The sequence below is a fragment of the Scleropages formosus genome, chromosome 3 (assembly GCF_900964775.1).
Source record: "Scleropages formosus chromosome 3, fSclFor1.1, whole genome shotgun sequence".
In the NCBI taxonomy this organism is placed as follows: Eukaryota; Metazoa; Chordata; class Actinopteri; order Osteoglossiformes; family Osteoglossidae; genus Scleropages; species Scleropages formosus.
The window spans coordinates 38,906,781-38,928,364 of record NC_041808.1 but is presented as its reverse complement, the minus strand read 5'-3'; the positions used below and the strand labels follow the sequence as shown (position 1 = coordinate 38,928,364).

At 46.7% G+C, this 21,584-nt stretch overlaps 1 protein-coding gene across 17 annotated transcripts in view; it reads right to left on the bottom strand.

Moving 5' to 3' along the window:
* LOC108930696 (voltage-dependent P/Q-type calcium channel subunit alpha-1A-like) overlaps positions 1 to 21,584 on the bottom strand; it is a 102,143-nt gene that overhangs the window by 6,154 nt on the left and 74,405 nt on the right. For 4 of the 17 annotated variants that reach the window (XM_029250335.1, XM_029250336.1, XM_029250350.1 and 1 more), the window contains exons 39-47: positions 18,696 to 18,810; positions 17,437 to 17,544; positions 15,974 to 16,077; positions 10,321 to 10,430; positions 9,823 to 9,885; positions 9,387 to 9,522; positions 7,618 to 7,731; positions 745 to 943; positions 373 to 659 (exon numbers count right to left, since the gene is read on the bottom strand). In XM_029250335.1, coding sequence (XP_029106168.1) covers positions 373 to 659; positions 745 to 943; positions 7,618 to 7,731; positions 9,387 to 9,522; positions 9,823 to 9,885; positions 10,321 to 10,430; positions 15,974 to 16,077; positions 17,437 to 17,544; positions 18,696 to 18,810 — 1,236 coding nt within the window. The remainder of the gene's footprint in view (positions 1 to 372; positions 660 to 744; positions 944 to 7,617; positions 7,732 to 9,386; positions 9,523 to 9,822; positions 9,886 to 10,320; positions 10,431 to 15,973; positions 16,078 to 17,436; positions 17,545 to 18,695; positions 18,811 to 21,584) is intronic. The other 13 variants (XM_029250339.1, XM_029250340.1, XM_029250344.1 and 10 more) reach the window with 10 other exon arrangements.

Sequence of the window (21,584 nt, the reverse complement as noted above, 5' to 3'; positions counted from 1 at the left end):
CCTGGGTTAGAACCAAACCCATCGGAACCCTGTCCGTGAACATGTGGAGTGACCCTTGGTCAGCTCATGCCAAAACGAATCTTTTTACTGGGCTGTCACTGTGCTCCCAGAGACACCTGACTGTCACATTAAAGCACTCAGCTCGCATTTGATGGGTGAGGCATAATTAAAGAAAGCATGCAAACATATTGATAGGATACTCAAGTCCTAACAATATGTTTGTGTAAAGGAAGGCAGAGAAAAGCAATCAAGCAACCACATGTATGTCACAGAGGTCAAAGTGTGAGGTGTCAAGCATCGTTTTTACATTGTGCTCATTAGACTCTGTGTGTGTGTGTGTGTGTGTGTGTGTGTGAGGAGACTGGGACGCACCTGTCTGTGCGTCATGCATTCCCGGCCCTCGCTTGGGGAACGGGACCATCGGTGGTCTCTCTCTCGGGGTGGCCGGTGGCCATAATCACCCCGGTCTGGCCCGTAGCGTTCCTTGTCCACAGACCCGTGATGGTGGTGGTGATGGTGGTGATGCTTCCTGTCCTTAGGTCGACCGCGTTCCCTGTCACGGTCGCGCTCCCTCTCACGATCTCTCTCCCGATCGCGGTCTTTCTCTTTAGGTGGCAGGTCTCCTGACTGCGTCGTGGTGCTGAGGTCTGTGCCAAGCCCTGCCGGGACACATCCAGTGAGCACGGGGCAGCACCCGCGATGCCGGGACCACAGGGGTTCTAGACAACGATAAAATGCCCTGACCTGTGTCAGCATCGGTGTAGCGGCTCAGCGAGCGCTCCGAGGTCCGGTGGCTCCGCTCGCGGCGCCGGTGCCCATGCCTCTGGCCCTCCTCGGGGATCACTCGCTCCAGCGCGTAGTCATCCAGTCTCGTACCCTTTCCCGGGCGCCCGTGGCCCAGTGACGAGGCTGAACGCTTCATAGGACTGCTGTCCATGATGGTCTGTGAGAGGAGCAAGAGGGAAGGAGGGAAGGAAGGATGGAGAGGGAGAGAAGGAGAAAGGGAGATTTCTATCTTCTTCGGAAAAGGACTCATTTGGGAGTAAGGAGCAGGACACACACTGGTACACTCTTTCTGCAGCCACCTGTGTATGTACAAGCTGGTTGCGTGTGATTGTGTGTGTTCGTGTACCACCTCCATCACAGTGTCACCATCAGTGTTTGTGTGCCTGTTGGCCACAGCTGCGGTCCCACCCCCCACCGACCCTAACACAACCCACCTGCAGGGGTCCACTCACCCACCCACATCCCCTCGCACCCACAGACCACATAGCCCTGGATAACGGTGGAGAACCAAAGAGCCGGGGGGACAGAAAGGCAGCAGTGGAAAAGAGAGAGAGAGACATATAGATGCAAAAGAGGTAGAAGGGGCCCAGGCCATGCCTTACATGCATGTGGCTCAGTCACCGTCAACACAGCGCCCCCTGTGACCCCTGCCACCACCCCTGGCCATGTTGAAGGCCCTCCTCCTACCCAACTTGTACATTACAATGCCTGTCTCAGTAATACAGCCTGTCCCTTTGTGAAGACCATTCAGCGTGAACAGTTCCATCCATGTCATGGGCCATTCCAGCCATGCAGGGCCATACAGCATCTGCTTAGGGTCTAGCTCCTGAGTTCTGAGGCTTTTTTAAGCAACTGGTCCTTCTGGTGTCCAAGCAGGACCCTAGGGGCAGCCCTGCGATAGGCTCCGCCCCAAACTCTGGTGCATATCATGGGAGAAAGACAAACAAGAGCGTGCATGCGCACCAGCACCCACTCCTTACGCGCTCACGAGACATGCGCACCTACATGCACACGCAGACAAACACCTCCGTGCAACAGCAGAAGTACACATCTCCTGTAACCATGGAGACAGAGGCAAGTGTCTGACACTGCACTCGTTCAGTGTAGAGAACAGGGGATGGACATGAAGACAGGGTGGGGACAGGGAAACGTGTTCGCCCGCTGTACGCCCACCGTCACAGATGAGTTACAAGTCTCTCGATAGCCGCAGGTCCATCATATTAGTTATGCTCCGGAAGCCAATGCTGTAATTTACAGTCTGGCAAGCATTTGTGCTATAAATTCATTATTTTTTTTACTGCAACCAAGGAAAGTGCTTGAAACTCTGTGACAACCGTGAAAAAGACCATTGAGTGCAGAACAAACAGACGTCAGGTATTACAAGCAGCGTGAGCTTAAGGGAAGAAGGAAAGACGAGGAGAGCGATAAATAAATATATGAAGAGTGTGAGACGGGGAAACGAGAAGAGAACTGACACAGGTATAGTGAGAGCAAGGGGCTGGGTAAAGCTGAGAGGGTCAGGGAGACAGACGGAGACAGGGTACATACACTGAGGTTACTCCCGCGTGGCCTCCCTTTCCTCCGCTGTGGGAATGCACACAGAGGGCGCACACACATATGAAGTCACACGTGGGCCACACACAGAACACAGAACAGGGCAAAGATGCCCGTAGCACAGCCACCATGATGCAGGGCCATGGGTGGAAGAAGGAGAGGAGAAGCACCACGGGGTGGGGTGGGGTCAGGTCGGGTCGGGTCGGGGAGGGTTCCAGAGTGGGTGACAATGCAAATTGAAGGAAGTGGAGAGGAGGGGGTGGAGAAAGCAGAGAGAGAGAAACAGAGAGATCCCAGTTAGACACGGAAGAAGTGGACACACACACGGAGACGGAGAAAGTGAAAAACTTACCACAGCAGCACACACACGCTGAGGGGCAAGAGCAGTGTTAGAGACAACGGTCACCATGTTTACAAGATTATATGCCACAGCACGACACAGTGTGGTACAATACAGTACAACAGACACGGCTTGCAGAATGCTGAACGCTGCGTGGGAACACAGGTACGAACACACACACACACACAGAACCCTATTGTGAAGCGCTGTGATATTGTGAGGTAATGGTCCCCAGCTCTGGCACCGGTGAAAGGGGAATCATTAACCGCCATATGATCTTTGTTCTGCTATTGTTTTGCCAGTGAAACAGACAAAGTACGAGGCATCAACACAAAGCCCCACCAATTCACACACCTGTAACTGCAGCTAAAGGTGCACGAGTCCTTTTACGGGATTTGCTTGAGCCCAATGAGAATGATTAACGCAGTAAATCTGCAGCTTTTTTCTGCTCGGACCTCCTATTTCTTGGTGACAGCCAACACCTAACAAGGTGAGCAACCCCTCAACACGTGGCATGGCTACTCCCACACATCTCAGCTATCTCACAGCCGTACGTACGCCTGCTGGCGCACATCTCTCAGAAATCTCTTGACTTTTTGTCCTAGTATGAATCCATCATCTTTCATAGTAATGAGGCCTTTTGTAAAAAAAGGTTTAAGATGGTGGTAGAAAAGGTTGAAAATGCAAAGAAAAGCCTTACCCATCAGTTTAAAACTTGAAGTGATGAAACATTTCCTTGAAAGGCATTATCACTATGAGAGAATTTTGATTTCCTATTCTTTTATTGTAAATGATACCTTACAAACAGCTCTGCAGTAACAGGTTACGAGTGTTACGAGTAATTACAGTAATTGCACTGCAAGAATTTATTCTTACATAGTGTAATAAAAATAATCTATTTCATATAGCATATTTAAAAGTAGATTCTCAAAGTGCTTTACAAAAACAAAGAAAAATATATGGGTTACAACGCTAAAGCCATTTGCAATGAAAAACAGCATTAAAAAGGGCAATAAAAGAATAAAACAAACTATAACCACTAAAAGAAGAAAAAAATCTATCCATTAGCCATTTGTTCGAAGCAGGGTCACAACAGTCTGGTGCCTATCCGGTATAGAGCATTAGGCAGGGTACACCCTGGATGGGACATCAATCCATCAATCCATCAATCCATCAATCCATCAATCCATCTCTCTCTCTCTCTCTCTCTCTCTCTCTCTCTCTCTCTCTCTCTCTCACACACACACACACACGCACACACACACAGAATGGTGACTGGAGTCATATCTTTGGACTATGGGAGGAAACTGCAGCACCAAGAAAAAAACCCTTCTGAACACGGAGAGAATATGTAAAGACTATACAGAGCTGTGAGGTACCAAAGTTGCTTACCCAAAAACAAGAGAATAAAAGAGAAGGTAATAGTAAGGCAAATGATGAGAGGAGAAAGAGGACAGAAAAAGAAGCAAGAAGCATGTTATGTATAAGTGATTTTAAACTTGTGGGTATTAAGCCAGGATTTAAAGTTGTTCAGGGTATATTCTGGACTTCGATTTGAATGAGGTTTTCTCCATGTTAAAAATATAAGAGAGGCATTTTGTGCGCTTGAGGGTGAATCTTTTATGTTTCAGGAATATATTATTTATTTCCCCTATTTAAATTAATGGTAATTTCAAGTTTGTTTCATGAGAATTCACCTCACAGGTAGACCTTTGTTATGAGAGATGAATTGATAATTTAGAAACAAATGGATTTTTAGTTAATTACTGACTTCTAGGGGGTGTGGTGGTGCAGCGGGTTTGGTCGGAGCCCAGAGATGATATAAGAATGACAGTTGACTTTGCTCCCTTGTTTTTTCAGCCCACAGCAGATCTGCTGCATGAACAATTCTGTCCAGTGCAATGCAGGTACTCTGTGGTATTCTGACTACCTTTCTCATTGGTACAAAACTGTTCTGTCAGGGAAAAAAATTACAAAAAGTGTAAGAAATAAAAATTATTTATAAAAGAAAGCCTGTTGTCTGTATTGTGTTATTCCAACCAATAGGTTTTCAAGAAAAGAAGTCATTGTGTGGGCAGTGGAGTTGCCCATCTCGATAGAAACATTTACATTTACATGTATTCATTTAGCAGACGCTTTTCTCCAAAGCGGCGTACATCTCACAGAAAATACAATGTTCAAAAACAAAGTTCAAAGAGTAAAAGTGCAGGTGAGGGACTTACTTTCATTGCATCTGTGTGCTTCCTTTCACATGTGTTTGTAGTGCTGCTTTTCAGTTCAGAAACACTGCACTCACCTTGAATGGTTGTTGTCACAGCATCCCCCAAATTAAAAAGTTAGTTGAACTTAAGCAAAAGGGAATGTTCAAAACACAGATAAAATACACTATATGCTCCCCACATGCTGCTAAAACTATCAATGTGTTTTTAATGCTAAAAAAAAAAAAAAAAAAAAAAACACAGAACACTCACCAGTGAGGCATTTCTTCGGAATGAGAACCATACAATCTAAAACACAAGCTCTCCAGGCATAAATTAAAACAGCTTTCTTCCAATCACAAGACACAGATAATACGAAAAGACAGCAAAAGAGACAGACATACACCAGTTTCCTCCATCATTAGTGCAGGATTTCCCCAAATGAAAAAAGCTCGGCTGTTATTTCTTGAACTGATGCTGAAACCATGTTTAAAATACTGTAAAAATCCAGACAACCGCAACCCGGCACTGGACAAGTGGTCATTTATAATGATGAATGAATGACAATGACACATAAAAAGAAACAGTAGCTAAAAATATTTTTGTTACAAAATATAGAAAATATGTTGGTGTTATTATGCATAAATTTTAGGTGACACATTTTTTTTGCGCCCTTACCCTCACCGTCATGAACTCTAGGTAACGACTGAAAGAATAAGATCACGGATACAAGCGGCTGAAATGCGTTTTTTTCAGTGGGGTGACAGGGTGAGGAGTTCGGCCATCCGGGACGAACTCAGAGTAGAACCACTACTCCTCTGCATTGAGATAAGTCAGTTGAGGTGCTTCAGGCATCTGATAAGGATGCCCCCCTGGGTGCCTCCCTTTGGAGGTATACCAGGCACAGCCAACTGGGATGAGACCCTGAGGTCGGCCCAGGACCCGCTGGAAAGATTATATCTCCCAGTTTGCCTGGGAGCGGCTGGGGATCTCCCCGGGCGAGCCGGAGGAAGTTGTGTGGGACAGGGATGTCTGGGCCTCTCTGTTCTCCTTATTGCCACCACGACCCTAAAGGACAAGCGGCTAAGAAAATGGATGGATGGATTAACATTTTTTGCTGGGAACCCATTCTTCTCCTTAAGAAACAATAGTTACTTGACCTCCATACAATGGGAATTTGCTTAAACACTGCGATTTCACAGTATTAATTAACCGTTATTTGAGGGAAGGATGCATTTATTTAAGAACGTGAGTGCTGGTTGCCCATCCTTTGGCATAGCCTCAGAAGTACCACAGTAGAAAAGGTCCCCGAAGCCTCAGAGCACACAGCAACAACTCTGGATCCATTGTTGTAAACAGGCTGAAATAAACACTTCACTGAAGCTATCTATCCATCGCCTACAACAGCTTATCCCGAGCAGGGTCGCAGTGAGCCAGAGCCTATCCTGGCAACACAGGGTGCAAGGCCGAGGTGGGAGGGTCACACCCTGGACAGGACCCCAGTCCATTACAGGACACCCCAAGCAGGGCTCGAACCCCAGACCCACCACACAGCGGGCACCGGTCGAACCTGCCGCGACACCACGCCCACCATTGCTGAAGCTAGACTATGGAAAATATAAAGACAAAAAAAAAATTGGACTAAAGGGAGGCGGAGTAAAGAGGAAGAACTAAGTGAAAAGGAGGTGACCAGTCACTGTGAGGGTGTGCAGTGTGTGTGCCTGTGTGTGGATACGCAACCACAGCACTCACTGGGACATGGCTGTGGTGGAGATGAGCTGGTAATAGGGGTGGAAATGGCGGAACCACAGCTATGCAGCCTTATGTGGTGACAAATGGCCCAATGGGGGAGGGGGTGGGCTGCCTGTGGGGACTTCACATGTTCCACCTGAATCAACATGACTTGTGGCTCCCCACTGTCCACACCTCCTCTTCCCTCCACTGCACTGGTAACATGCTCTGTGCTAGCACTGGTTTATTGACAATCTGTCATAATATAAAGTAAAAAACTATGACTACAAATCTGATCATTTGTCTTTGGCTTTTCATAGAGACCCTTCACACTGGCAGCTTAGTGCATAATATACCGTATATTTAAAACATTGCCAAACTGCACTGTATTCGAGCAAGTCAGGGCACTGAAAGGGAGAAAGTTGAATCCTTTCAGACTGGTTCAGGATCTGGGTGTCCAGATCTTCCAAACTGCACCATCCATCCAAAGGTGTGACAGGCCCATAGGGAAATGGTGGAGTTAACATCTGAGAGGATTCTGCATCCCAATTACCCTATTTCCTGTGCAGCTCTCTCCGTCTCTAAGTAATTTTTGCACCCTGTCTCCGATACATTCATACATTTACGCGATGTATCAACGTTCCATCTCAACGTTTTCCTCATTATAATGATTTTTGCCACCTTGCTCATTGCTTTTATCCAAAGCAACTGACAACTTTGACTTATTCTTTGAAACAGATTTTGACTGGAACAATTTCCTGCCAAATGGTACTTGGATCATGACTAAGTCTTGAACCAAGAAATGTCCTTCAGAATCATGTTACCTGCTACCCCGTCACTCTTCTGCATTTCAGTCTCTTTCTTTTTCCACCAGAGAAAATGCATAAGGTGGAGGAGAGACAGCAAGTAAGAGGTCCAGTGGGAGGGGCGGGGGTGAATAGGGGGTGAAAGAGGGAGGGAGGAAGAGGGATGGGCCAATGGGGAGAGTGAGAGGATGAAGGTGCTCACTTGGTTGTCTGCTGGAAGTCGGGGCATGGAAACGGCCCTCCCGTGCCCTTCCATGGGGAGATAGTGCTCACTGTCCGAGTGACCGTCCCGCCCCATCTCTCTCATCTCTACCGTCTGCAAAACAGAGGGAGAGCAGGCGTGACTGCGGCAGGTATCCGTGTTGGTGTGGCTGGGGCACCACGGTAAATACGGGCCAGAAGGACAGGCCTATGCGCAGGGGCGCTGCGGGGAATTTCTCTTTCTCCCCCTCTCTTTCCTCTGTAGCATCTCCACAGTTTCCAACAACCAGTTGAGCTCAGCTGAAGCACTCAGTTGGTGCTTGAGTACAAAGTTTGTGATGACATTGTAACAAAAATTTAAAATTATTTGGGCTTGGTACTCTGGTTACAGAGCCAAAGTGTGTTACCTATGGCACTGGTAGGTTCAGCATATCCCATATATTGAAAACTGTAATCCTACTGACAGTGTTACAGGGGTGGAGCTACTATGGAATAGTTTCTACAATCTCCAGATCAAAACAAATAGTTACAGCTATTGCTTGATCTAAGATCTAATGTCATAACTCACGTCATTGTGCTAAATGAAATCAAAACTCTACCTATTGTGATGTTTGGGTGTATTACTAAAAGAGAAAACATAAGAGCACTCATACGTTAGTGGCCAAAGGATTAATAATGTTTTCTCTCGCGCTCTCTCTCACACACACGTACACACATACACAAAAAATCCAGTGCAGCATAACTGTGCCAGTAGAGAAACTGAGTCACTATTCCCTGAGAGAGAGAAAACTCACCGAGTGATCACCTAGTCATGGATGATCTTATGCAATAGGAAACCCTTTCTGTCCCTGCACAGGGCCCTTGGTAGTAGGGGCAATGGGGGGGTGCCATCTAAATCCCCTCAGTGTAGTGTGACAATGGGCCATGGTATGTTATGAGCTGGGCAAACAGTGGATTTGTCAGGCCATGGGACATGATGGTGAGAAAATGAAAGGCAGAGAAAGTGAGAAGTACAAAGAGAGAGGGCTAGCAAGAGAAAAAGGAATAAGAGTGAGACAGCATGGGTGTGGGAGTGAAGGTTGATCTGTGGAGCCCAGAAGGAGAGGTGTACCAGATGGATTAGGCCGGTGTAGACCATGAAGACTCTGGGCGGACTGGATAAGTAGACAATGACACAAAATACCTTCGCGTTACACATTTTGGATTTGATTCCACAGCTGAGGAGTACGTATGTTCATTTTGCCAGCCATGGGCTCTACCTGTGCATGTGTACTGCTCTTACAAGCTGAGTTCAGTGATGAGCCTGAAAATGAACCTCACAGATTAGCAGCATTGCACTGATGTCATTGTACACGAGGGGGCGCTCGGGCTCAAAGCATAACCTCACCACCTCATGACCAGCAGGTTGAAAGAAACCATTTGTTCACAGGTGATCTGCTAGGCCATCAGACAGCATCTGCATATTACTGAATTACTTATGAAAGTACCTGAACTACAGTATTGTGATGGACTAATATATATACATAACATACTGTATATTGAGTAATGGAAGGGGAAAAAACTCAACACAACTGCCTTTGTGTACTCTCTTCACAGTGTCTGCAGCCCAAGCCCCACTTCAGTCCAGCAGGAGTGGCACAACTTCTTCAAAACGAATTTCAGCTCTGACATTTCACTGCATTCTGCTTGTGCTGTTGTATTCTGGAGCCGTTTGTATTAAGGAGTGAGTCGCTGTCTCTGTATACGTGCTGCGTCGGCCCTTGAAGGTACCTGCGGGTTGTGTCGGCCATCTTGTATGTCCTCTGCGCGTGGCCCCTCAGGACTCCAACTGCCTGCCTTCTGGGACATCTCCTGCGCTCGAGCCGTTACCCAAGACTGGCTCTCCGTCATCCCCCCTTCCAGTGGCCTACAAGAAACAATCAGTCAAGGCACAATCCATGCTTTGTGTGTTTATACTGTAAACTAATCCAGCCTACAGCCAACTAACAGTGTGCACCCTCAAGACTTCCCTGTCCTACACTCTCCAACAGCTCACATGACCACATATATTCCCAAAAAAATGTGACTGATTGGACCAGTCTGTACCAAAACACATGTATATGTCATCACTCATAAAAGAACCAGCTGTGCTTGTGCTTGACACAGCTGGAGTATTTGGAATCGTATTACCTTCAAAATGTACATTATAATGCCCCTATATTGGTACCTTGTCTCCAGACCCTGCTTCACGTAGCACCGTGGGGGGCACTGCAATATCTTACCATCCTCACTGCATGTAAAGGCAAGAGTGGTGCTATCAGCATTAAACTTGTTTGTGCAAACTTGTGAATATACACTCTTCCTTCTCAAGAGGAAATAAGAATAAAGCTTCAAACTGTTGTTCAATGGCCTTTGTTGGACAAAGTGGCACAAGACTCCACAAAAAAAATAAACAGTTGTTCATGGGGGATGGGTGTCTTTACAACATCGACGTGCCCTGCACTACTTTTTACACGCATGAACATAAGGGACATTCTTGTGCTTGTCTGAAAGTGAGGCATCATGGGTAGCTTGGGCATGATCTGAGATGGTCCATGAGCCACCATACACCATGAGATTCAGGAAGTTCTCACATCACTGGTTGCCATGGGAGAAAAGAAGGAAGAGGGGAAAAAAAAGGGAAAGGAGCACAAGAATAAGGGTGGAGGAAGAAGCGCCTACTTACAGGTTAACCGTAGCGTCTGGCTGAGGCTCTGGGAGACTGTTGACTCCCTGCCCACCATCCTGGGTTGGCGAGTGGGGCTCCAGGCGCTGAAACATTAATGGCGTTCGATTCTGTGTGAGATACAACATGGCCTGCAGCTGGTATCAGACAGACTTATGGGAAATGGAGTCACAACATCCAGAGTGCAAATGGAAAGGGGCTCCAGCGGCAGCAGGAGACAGCAAACTTCAGCCAGGAGGTGTTCCCCGAATTGGTTTCTTGTCTTTTTATTAATGGTCTTGGATTTGGTTCCACCTCAATGGGACCCTCAGGGCTGTGCTGTCTGTAGGGTGCCGATGGCTGATGCCAACTATTCATTTACTTCCAGCTGACCAGTAAATGAATGGCTGTAACCATTTGGATGCTACCATGAGGTCCGATGTCAAATCCCAACCAGCTTGTCATCAGGCTCAACCATTCAATGGGTGCTTAGTGTGGGTGACATTCCTCTATTCCTCCACATTCAGCTCTAGAACAATACATTCACGGTGGTTAGTCGCAAAAAGAAGCACTTACCGGAGAAACTTTTTTTTAAAAAAAATTTTTTTTTCTATCCAGTACATGATAACTAGGGCCATGGGCTGAATCTGTTGCCAATAGTAAGGTAACCCATCATCCAACACCCACACCTTCAACCATTTGAATGCCAGACATCAAATTAAACTGACTAAACAGCCTATATAATGGAAAGGAAAATCTATCCAAACATATCGTTTTCTCAGTCTGATACAGAGCAAAACTAAATCTTAAGTCATAGACAGTGTCTACTGGAAAAAAAAATCAGCAAGAAACACATAGCATTAAAAAAGTATGAGGAAAGCAACCATTATACACAAAAAAAAGTTTTTCATCTAATTGGGGTACAGGTTTTACTATCACCACTATAATTATGACACTTGCTAGTTGTTATTTATTAATATTAATAACAATAAACAAAACCTTGCAGTCTTCTAGTATGTTTAATAATGCCTAGCATATTCCATTACTGCTCCATGACTCAAACACCTGAATAGTTAATATAAAGTGATGGAAGACTGGAACATATTTGAAACATCTATCCATCCAGCTTTAATAATTGCTTGTCCTGAACAGGGTTGCAGAGTCTATCCCAGAGGCATTGAGCTCAAGGCTGAGGTGGGGTACACCATGGACGGGACACCAGTCAGTTGAAGGGTAGAAATACATTTACAGTCACTCACCCATTCACACAATAAAGGCAATTAGAGTCACCAATTCAGTTGAACTGCATATCTTTGGACTGCAGGAGGAAACCAGAGCACCTGGAGGAAACCCATTGGGAGAACATACAAACTCCAGACAGACTGAGCAGGGAATCAAAGTCACGCTACTCACTGCACCACCGTATCACCCTAGGTTTGGAATATAATTAAGACATTAAATAACCTAGTCTGTTCAAAAGCCCTGAGTAAACCTCCCTTGGACCTCTAGCAGCGAAGTGGTTACACTAGGCAAACTGGAACACCGACAAGACAGAATACACATTAAAAACAGCCCAGAGAGGAATAAAGGGAAGGCATAAGGAGAAAAATACAGTTTAAGTATTAGGTAATAAAAAGGGACCATTCAACAGGAAAGTTAAGTAAATAGAGTAAATGTCTCCTTGATTTAAAGTCCCCACTCACCCACAGTGAGTAAGAGAGGAAGAAACCATTTAGAAGAGATTAAGTATATTTTGCACAGGGGGGAAAATCAAGGGATGGAAATATTCATGAAATATTATAACATAAAAATGAACTCAAACTCAAAAAAGGATGCAAAGCATTTCAGCCTGTAAGGAGGAGGACCACAATACACATAGGAAAGCAATATACGGACCTGGGAAGAATCAATTTTGGGTTAACTGTGAAGAGGGTTCACACACTGATGTTAAAGTACTTCACTGTACACACTATTTATTCATCCACTTAAAACGTGCTGGTGGGGATTTCTGAAGATCCACAGCTTCATGGAATGTTCTAGCATTCTACTAACATGCCAATTAAGCTGGCTGCCTAGAACCTGCATCCTTATGGAAGTATTGCTTTGGATACATAGAAACAGGAAGCTGTGAATATCTGACCTTTAAGTGGATGGGCAAACACCTGGAGAATTACGCTGAGACACAAGCATGGAAGTACGAACAAAGGCCCATGTTGTGCTATAAATTGCTAAAGTCAAGTCACCCTTCCCAGCATCAACAAGCGTCACTAATTACCGGTGCAATGACAGGAACTTCAGGAGGACAACGGATGCAAGACTGAGGCCTCCCTCAGGTCAGCATCCGCGTCATTCTATTTAGCCCGTTTCGTCGGACCCAATATGCACCAATGGTGTCCGCATGCTTTCATTGTGACAATGCTTCCTTAGCCCATGCACATACAACATACTGATACAAACAAAAAAGAGATTCAATTTGTACATGATTATATTTTGGCGTGCTCTTTAACATTGTTTCGTTTAACCATCTGTTAACTGCAGGCCTTGTTTGGGTCAAATGGAATTCACACAGAAATGAAATATGAGATAAACATATAGCAGTGGGACTTTGTTCTCCACTGGAGAATCTCGATGCTGGACATTGTCCTCCTCCTCTTCTCCCAAAAGAAAGTAAGTTGCCACAGGGAGGGAGGAGGAACATGGGATTTTAGGAGCAAAGCAGAGATCAGCAGCAGGATGAAAAAGCTGAGGAACAGCAGGGGCTTGTGGAATGGATGAGGGTGCGCTGTGACGAGGTCCCTAGACAAGCTGGAGTACTGAACAACCAGCATGGGACTGCACCGAGACATGGACCACAGCCTATCAGCCTGCCCTGTGTAGAACGTCAAATATATCACACAGAAGCCTTCACTGTTCAACGTACACTAAGAGTGTCTCCTTCAGTTTACAGATCCTGAGGTTCTCCTTCCTTGGTTAACGCCAAAATTTCCATTAGCACAGCCCAACGTCAAACAATACAGCTTCTTATTAGAACTGAGAGATTAAACAACACTGGAAACACGAAATACACTTTCTTGCATCCGCTTCCTTGAGATTTAAATTTTCTACTCGGTATAAAAAAAATAATATTCAGGTATTAATAACATTTCATGTGAGACGCTGCTTCGCATTAGCCCAGAAGTTACACACTGTGCATACACCACCTGTGCGTATGTATATTCGCACATCTCTGTGGACATGTGTATGGGTCATGTAGAACTGTGCAGATGGTTGCTTTGGTAACAGGTCTGTAGAACTTCAGACAGTGCACCATAACATACAAGTGTGGGCAGGTTGCAGTGATCGGTATGGTGGTGATGTAATGACAGCCCCCCTCAAATACTGAGATGTGTAAGACACCCCTCTCAACGCACCTTGAGGGCTTTATGACTCACACACTTTTATACTTGAGTCCATTATTGGTAGGACACCAATTCTGCACTTGAAATCTGTCTTCCTTGACTGAAATGTCCAGTCCATGACGTCATAGCCTTTTGTTGAGTGTGCGGCTCTTCCCGTCCTCTGTATATCTTCAGTCCTGTCTGAACAGCAGCAGACGAAGTCAGCTGGTGGCGAAGCGAAGGGACCACTGCGACCCCTCGTGCTGCTCCTTATCCAAACGCCAAACAGGCAAGATTTGGCACTTTGTCCATCTCCATGTCTTTGTCGTCGCCTGCAACTGGGGGAAGCGTGCCTCCCCCGACTGGGACGACCACATGATGAATGAGCGGTTGTAGGTTCTCACTGTGTTTAACCACCTGCCACCTCAAGGTGAACTGATCTCACTCTGGTGAGCGAGGCCTTCGTTTATTTTTTTTTTAAATTATTTTTTAAACCTTCCTCGAGTCATCGCTCCTTTCAGAGCTTTGTCACCTTGTGCCACCTTCTTAAGACATTACCTGAAGGTCCAGACAGAGCCTCACTCCACCGACTAAGCACCTTTGCTACTGCCTGCCTCTTTTCCTGCAGAGAGAGGGGTGTGGTGGGGACACGAGAGAAGCAGGGGGACACCCTGCAGGAAGGATGCCAGATGACAGCAATGGGATGCTGGGTGCTAGTGCAGCTGAGCTGTAAATTATAAGTCAGATGCTAGGAGCCAAGCGAGTGGGAAAAGCGGGAAGGATATAGAAGGAAGAGGAGGAGTGGAGCTCTGTCTGTAGTTCTGGGGTCTGGGGGGGGGTGGGTTCTGAGCCAGAATGCCAGTGCGCTACTTGTAATCCAGATCCGAACCCGCCCCCACATCTGGCTCCCCGCTGGGAGGTCAAGCAATAAGGCGCAACAGCCGACTCCTATTCTTCAGCCAGAGTGAGGAAAGAAAAAAGGCTTAGCACCTCAAAGCTGGTTTCTAACTCGGATTTTACTTTACTTTTTTTCCAACTTAAAGAAATAAAACGTTTTACAAATGATTGTGCTACATATTTACAGGTTTTTCAGTGGTCAGTCATTACTTCAAGTACAAGATGCTTGATATCATTTTCATTCTCTAGTATGGGAAAAACAGGAAGGAAGGGAGGGAGGACACTACAGGAGGGCTACAGTCCATGGGGGTGTTATTGCTAGCTGTGGTTCACAGTCATGGCAGGTGAGAGGGAAGGGGGCAAACAAGGGTTCTACAGTAAGAGGCTAGAATGGAAGCACAGCAGATTCACAGATGCCCAGGAGAGCTGTGACAAAGAGCGTGCCCTTGTCCCATGGTAAAGTGGAGACCCATACTGGGGTGTGTCACATGGGATGTAAGCATCCTCTGGCACAACAGCCCAGTGGCTCAGCTGGGATTTTCTTCATTTTACCTCAGTTTTGGAGCAGCTCTGGAACAGGAGGGACACTGCAAGTCCTAAATTAACAAAACATTTTCCCTTCTGTCTGCACTTCAGATCCTTACATTTGCAACCTTTGCAGTCTATAACCATACATCTGAATGTTATTGAACGTTATAACTCACTGCACTCTACTACTGATTTGCCGTCCTTAAAAGTGAATTTAGCTATAAATACATATGAATTAGCACCTCTTAATCCACTGATGTCAGCCTTAGACTGAACACCACAAGGTCTCACAAAATTTTATGGTGGTCTGCTTACGCCATCTTTTTACCAGTTTTGAACATTACACTAAATAATCTTGTTTAATTAATAATTCCCCAGCATTTTATAAAGTGTAACAAGAGACCTGATCCTTAGAGTGTTGCTATCCTAAAAAGAAAAAAATATGTGGTGCGTTACTTCACCACAGGGGATAAAATTCATCCTGTGCTCAATAGAGGCCGCTGTTTTCCCTGGGGGGTGCAACAAGTCTTCAGTTCGGTCTCAACGGTGCCCCTACTCTCTTTTTTGCCTTTTCTTAAGGCTAAAACTGCCCCCATCCACTGCCCCCCATAAATCAAAACACTCCACGTGCTAATATATTATAACATGCATCAGCTACAGAGTAAATGACGTAATTGTAGAAGCAGTAGTAATAGTGGTGGAGGAGGTTAGAAGTAGGGGTATCAACAGGAACAGAGCGTGGGTGCGGCGCTGATGACGATGACTTGGGAAGGGGTGGCTGGTTGTCACAGCTCGGGCTGCAGGAGGAGAGTCGCTGCCGAACGCGGAGTTTGGTTTGGGCGACTGCAGCACGAGCATCCCTAGGCCAGTACCTGCTCCTCGTGGAGGGCCTGGGTCCTTTTGGCCTTGCTCTGCCGGTAGTACTCCATTATCATCATAGCGGCGTAGATCTTGCCCACCGTGAGGTCGGTCGCTGCTGAGAGAAGGACAAGTTACCCTGCACGATTAGATGGGGTGAGATGGACCCTGAGCAAGGGGGATGGGGGTGAGAGGATGGGGCACGACACACGGAGACCACCACACACAACACCAAGCCGACAGTCTTTTCACAAGCAGATTTTGCATCCTCTTGGTTGGTTTCATGTCTCGCCACCTTCTAAAGAAAAATCCTGGTCACTTTACTGCAAGCACTGGGTATACATCACATACCACCTCACTAAACACAGCGGCTATTTTGGTGCTCTTTGGCATTTCGGAGCTGACATCCTGTTTTATTCATTTTATGAGGAGCATGATCTCCAAAAGAGGTAAAAATGTCCCGCTTCAATATGTGACAGAGGTCAAGAAAAGACTTCATTTGTAATGTCTGCAGGTCATGTCTTCTCAGTAAAATGACCAAGAAATCATCAAGCATTTAATACAGAAACTCAGCACTTAATCGGAGCAGCACTAATACATTCCCGTGGCAGCTGGCTAAACTTACACTGCTGTCATTTTTTTCCATCAATGACCCCGTATGGTATCCTGTTAATCGCTCCACATCTTATCTGCATATAAACTACAGGCAATTTTTAAACTGAAGAGTAAAACTGAATGCAGCTAGTGCCTTCCTAAAAATCCCATTCTTTTATACACATATAATACCTGCTTCTGACAAGTGTCTGTACACTCGTGTGCTCAGTCAGGGTGGGACACTGCAGGTGTACAGCCAGCCTTCCGGAAAACCCTGGAGTGAAAAGACTTCTATAGAGGCGTATCTATAGCAGGTCACCCTCTGATCCCTGGTCACATGAGACGGGGGGGTGGTATGTAGTAGTGCACTTGGGCTCATGGTTGTGTAGGAGCCGGGGCTGTTCAGGGGTGAGCTGAAAGTAAGTGTGGCGAATGCGTGTCCGAATCCTGACATGAGATAGAACCTGTCCCGATAACTGTCTTTTTGGGTGTCCGTGGGACCATTTGTACCGTGGTAGGAACACAGCACAGTGGCTCCTCAGTGCTTCAGCACAAGCGAAGCCACTGCATACCGTTTCCATCACAGAAACGGCTTCCTGGAGCGAAGGGTTGGGTCTTTTGCAGTGTGCCCGTAGCATCGGTCCACTTCCTTTTCACGCTGATCACCATGCAATGTGGCCGCGTGTGTATTGTGTGCATGTAGAAGTGCAGGTAAAACTTGGGTGGAAAGAATGCGTGGCAGTGTGTACGGGGGGCCTTGTGTGTTGGTGGAAGTGTGTGCCAGGTCTATCAGAGGGTGTTGAGCAGGGAGTGAGGCTGGCTGAGAGAGAAGCTGCTCTGAGGTGACAAAGTGGTTGGACAGACAAACTTTCCTGCAACTTACACTTGTGAGGGGTCACCAGCAGATCCAGTGTCTTCTGGGAGAGATTGGGCCAGATTGCCATCATCTCCTTCCGGAGCTCAGCATCCATCTGGTGTTTGTCTGCACCCCCTGCTCCACACACACACACACACACACACACACACACATTGATATGCATTGAAATCACACACATACATAACACACCACAACAACCAAACATGGGAACACACACACACACACACACACACACACACACACACACACACACACACACACACACAGAAATGAACATCGTTAGAAAATCCCTGAGCAAATGGACTCACCCAACAGCAGCTTAAAAGAATGGGGTGGAAGACCAAGATGGAAAAACAACACATTCCACAGTGACCTGACAATCAGAGCCCGTTTCGGGGAGCAGTGCATCTATCTGTGCCGAGGCTCTCCAGCTTGCGCCACAGTTTGTACAGGCAGAGTAGCTGCGCTGAAGATGAGCTGACACACACACAGACAAGGACCACCTTATTGCTCCAAATTTGGCCCGCCCGTGACAGCATATTAGCTCAGGACTCGGCAGGCTCAGCCAATTGTCTGGGCAGCCCTTCACAGCGCATGGGTTCATCTAAGGCTAAATAGGCACCAGTTGCCCAGATAACTTGTAAAAAGCACCACACTTGTGCTAGCTTCTCTAGCCTCTGTGTCTCTGCTAGGTCCAGTGAAATCTGGACTCAGTGTGTTACGGGGATAATTGGAAGTAGAGAAGCTCCTCTTACTACACTAAATTTTGGCTTTTGCTTTTCTGAAATGATCTAGATAAGTACAGTAAAACTAAAATGTCTGGTACAAGAATATATATGAATATATATATTAAATTTCCAAACACTGGGTGAAATGAGGAGAACTGGCACATGGAGACATCTGCCGAGATGTTTGCTTTCCTCCTGCCTTACGAGTACAACAGGTGCAGAACAGACCACATGTGCAGTCTCCATGGAAACCCCTTTGTACGGGAACCATAAGGGCCAACAGCAACGTGGGCCTTGGTGTTGGTAGCACATGGAGAGAGGCGTTGGTTCAGTGACTGTCCCCTGCCACCACGTGGTCGCTGCTTCAGGACGCAGCCACTTTGCGCCTGGGCACTGCAGAAACTGAAATTTTCTGCTCAGTTAAAAGGAAAGGTGAGACACAGCGACGGGACTCTGAAACACGACACATCCAGCAGGCCATGGCAAGAAGAGAGGAGAAAGAAGGACAGGTTAAAGGTAATAAAAAGAGTGCCAAACCTTCCGTACCCTTGGCGATCTTGATGTCAAGTGCAGTGCGGATTAAGGCCATGAGGGTGGAGTTGAAGTGAACAGTGTTGTCATCAGCAACAGGCAAGTCCATCCTCAAAAGTCTCTGTGGAAAGTCAGTCAAGGATGGTGAGAGAAGGGCAAGTAGAGCATGGGAGGGATGGCATGAGCGTTGAACCTCCAGAAAGAGGGGCAGAAAACACAGGAGAAGGGGAGGGAGAGCTCTGTGATACCTGTCACTGTCAGCAAGTGTTTGCATGGTGCTGTTCCAAAGGTTCACCAGTCACTAATGTTCCTGAACAATCTCTTTCTGACTTTTCATAGGTTCCAATTGCTCAAAGACCATGTCTTTTCTGTGTCTCTGAAAGCCAAGGACACAGGTGCCATGATTCGCATATAGGTACTAACTGCCACACGTTTGTTTTCTGGGTAACATTGGCTGTATCTTTGAATGGTAAACTGTCTCGGCTCTCCGGGGCCTCAAAGCATCAGCAGCGTCACAGAATTAGCGGTGAAGCTATCTGGACTGTCTTCTGTGGCTGCAGAGTGTACTGGGGTCTGTGGAGCTCTCCCTTTTGGAGGTTCACATGATCATTTCACAGTTCTACAGTTCAATAGATAAATCAGTAAATAGACACAATGACTCACAGTTCATTGTTCTCATTTATGATTTATCGTCCTTCTGTTTGGAGAAGTGCACAAAGCATGCAAAACCACGTTGCATCGCACGTGTCCATCAGGCCAGGTGGTCCCTGGGTAGACACAAGCCACCAGTCCTGCCAGTTGAGGCACCGCCCAGCGGCCCCAGCCCACATGCGCAGTCCATGCTAGACCCCCTCGTGCAGCATGCGAGAACACAAGCACATGGACACGCATGCACATGTACGTACGCACGCACGCACGCACTCTTGACGGGACGAGCAGCAGTGCAGCTGTACACAGAAAGCTTCGCTGGCCTGCCTTTTCATTTTAGTGCGTGTAACTGATGGATAACACACTGCCGGTGAGACTCAGTCGTAACTGAGCTACACAGTGAAGTGGTATCCAGATTCTCTGATCTCTCAATGCATAAAAATGGGTGCAGTCTACAAAGTCGGATTACAGCAGCATTCCCCAAGGAAGAAAACAAAGATCTAGGCAAACAGGTGTGGGAAGATGTGTACTGCTAGACTGCTAGTATATCAGGTACGTTAGGCTGGAAAGCCACAGGGTATCTTTACAGAAACAGAAAATGTCTCTATCCAACAAAAAAATGAAAAAAAAAAAACAAGGATAGAATTTTGGGTGTTTGTCTAAAGCCAATAGTATTTTGACACAAAAAGAGGGGTTGTAGGATATATAATAATACATGAAACAAGAGGAGGAGATAGGCAGGAACAGAAATATATACACAGTGAGGCAACTGAGTGAGAGGAAAGACAGAGTCAAATCAAAAGTGTAAAAGAACATCTACCGCCGAACCAGCCGGTTGTGTCCGGCAAACAGCAATCCTGCCTGAAGCCTCTACTGTCTTAGCACAAAAAGAGAAGGTCAGGAGTAGTGGAGCCGGTTCACTGCAGCTCTCTCTTCTCATGCTGATAGTTAGTTGAGAGGTTGGAAATGAAAGAGAAGGTGTCATAGCTGTCTATAGATAAGGGGCACTGGATTTGTGGTGAACACATGGGCAGCCCCTCCAGGTTTCAAGCTACACCAATCTGGGGGGTGTCAATTTTACATAACCCAATTTTAAGTAATGCCCAGAGGTGGCAGGGACCCTGGGAGTGGACGTGGGCTATGGGTGGTCCGGAGGCAATGGGTGGAGATCGGTTAGACAGGCAAGGTTAGCCGGATGATTGTGTCGGCAGACATTCAGGAGGGAGGTTGTCAGGATGATAGAACAGCGTGAAGATGGAGAAAAAGGCAATAACATGTAAAAGGTGAAAACAGAGAGGAGAAAGGTGTGTGGATTGGGGGCATCGGCCCCAGCCAATCTAGGTTAGTGGATGCTGTAAGGGATGTCACAAAGAAGCTGCTAGAAACTGTCTGAGGTGCTCTTTGTACAATGAAGCCAAGGATTTGAGGGACAGTCATGTTATATGATGGAGCAGGGACATGTCAGTGCTGGTAGTGGGACTGCTGTGCATGGAGAGGCAGATGGCTCTGACAGCTTGACCTATCTCATATACACACACGCACATGCACACACACACACACACACAACACAGACACAGGCTGACCTCTGCAAGCCTAGGGGATCAACCCATCTGCTGCTGCCTGTAGCCTGTCTCTTTAGCACCGGGAGGGGGCAGGTAGGATAGAAATGCTCTAGCAGCTGTACCCGGCACCATAGCTGCTCTGCTTCCTCTGTGTGAGGACCAACAGAGCTCCCTATGCTAAAACCTTGCTGTCTCCTGGTCGACCTGCCACAAAAATGACATGACACTAGCCCAAAGGGAGCACCCCACATGAGTCTCACACCTACCCATCATAACCTCTCCTGCTACTTCCCACTTGAGGGCTACAACGTGAAGGAGATGGGCAGCAGATTATACGCTGGGAATGGGGACAGTGGGCATGGGTACCAGATGGCAAGAGAGGGTCCGACAGAGAGGAGACGGTGGAAAAAATGGTGTGGCCCTCTTGGCCAGGAGCCACACAGACAGAGCTGTAGGGGCCAGTACCACAGAGAGGGTAAGAATGCAGGGCATGTAGGGGGTAAGGGGGGTGCACAAGGACTGGGAACAGCATGGAGAAAGGAGGGACTGGAAACAGATTAGAACTGCATTGACAGAAGAAAAGAAGACAGATGGAGAAGTCAGTTGGCTACTTATTACACTGGCATTCACTCTTATGAGACTATTAGAATTGCTAGCGTGTTTCATAACAGTTATGTCCATGTCC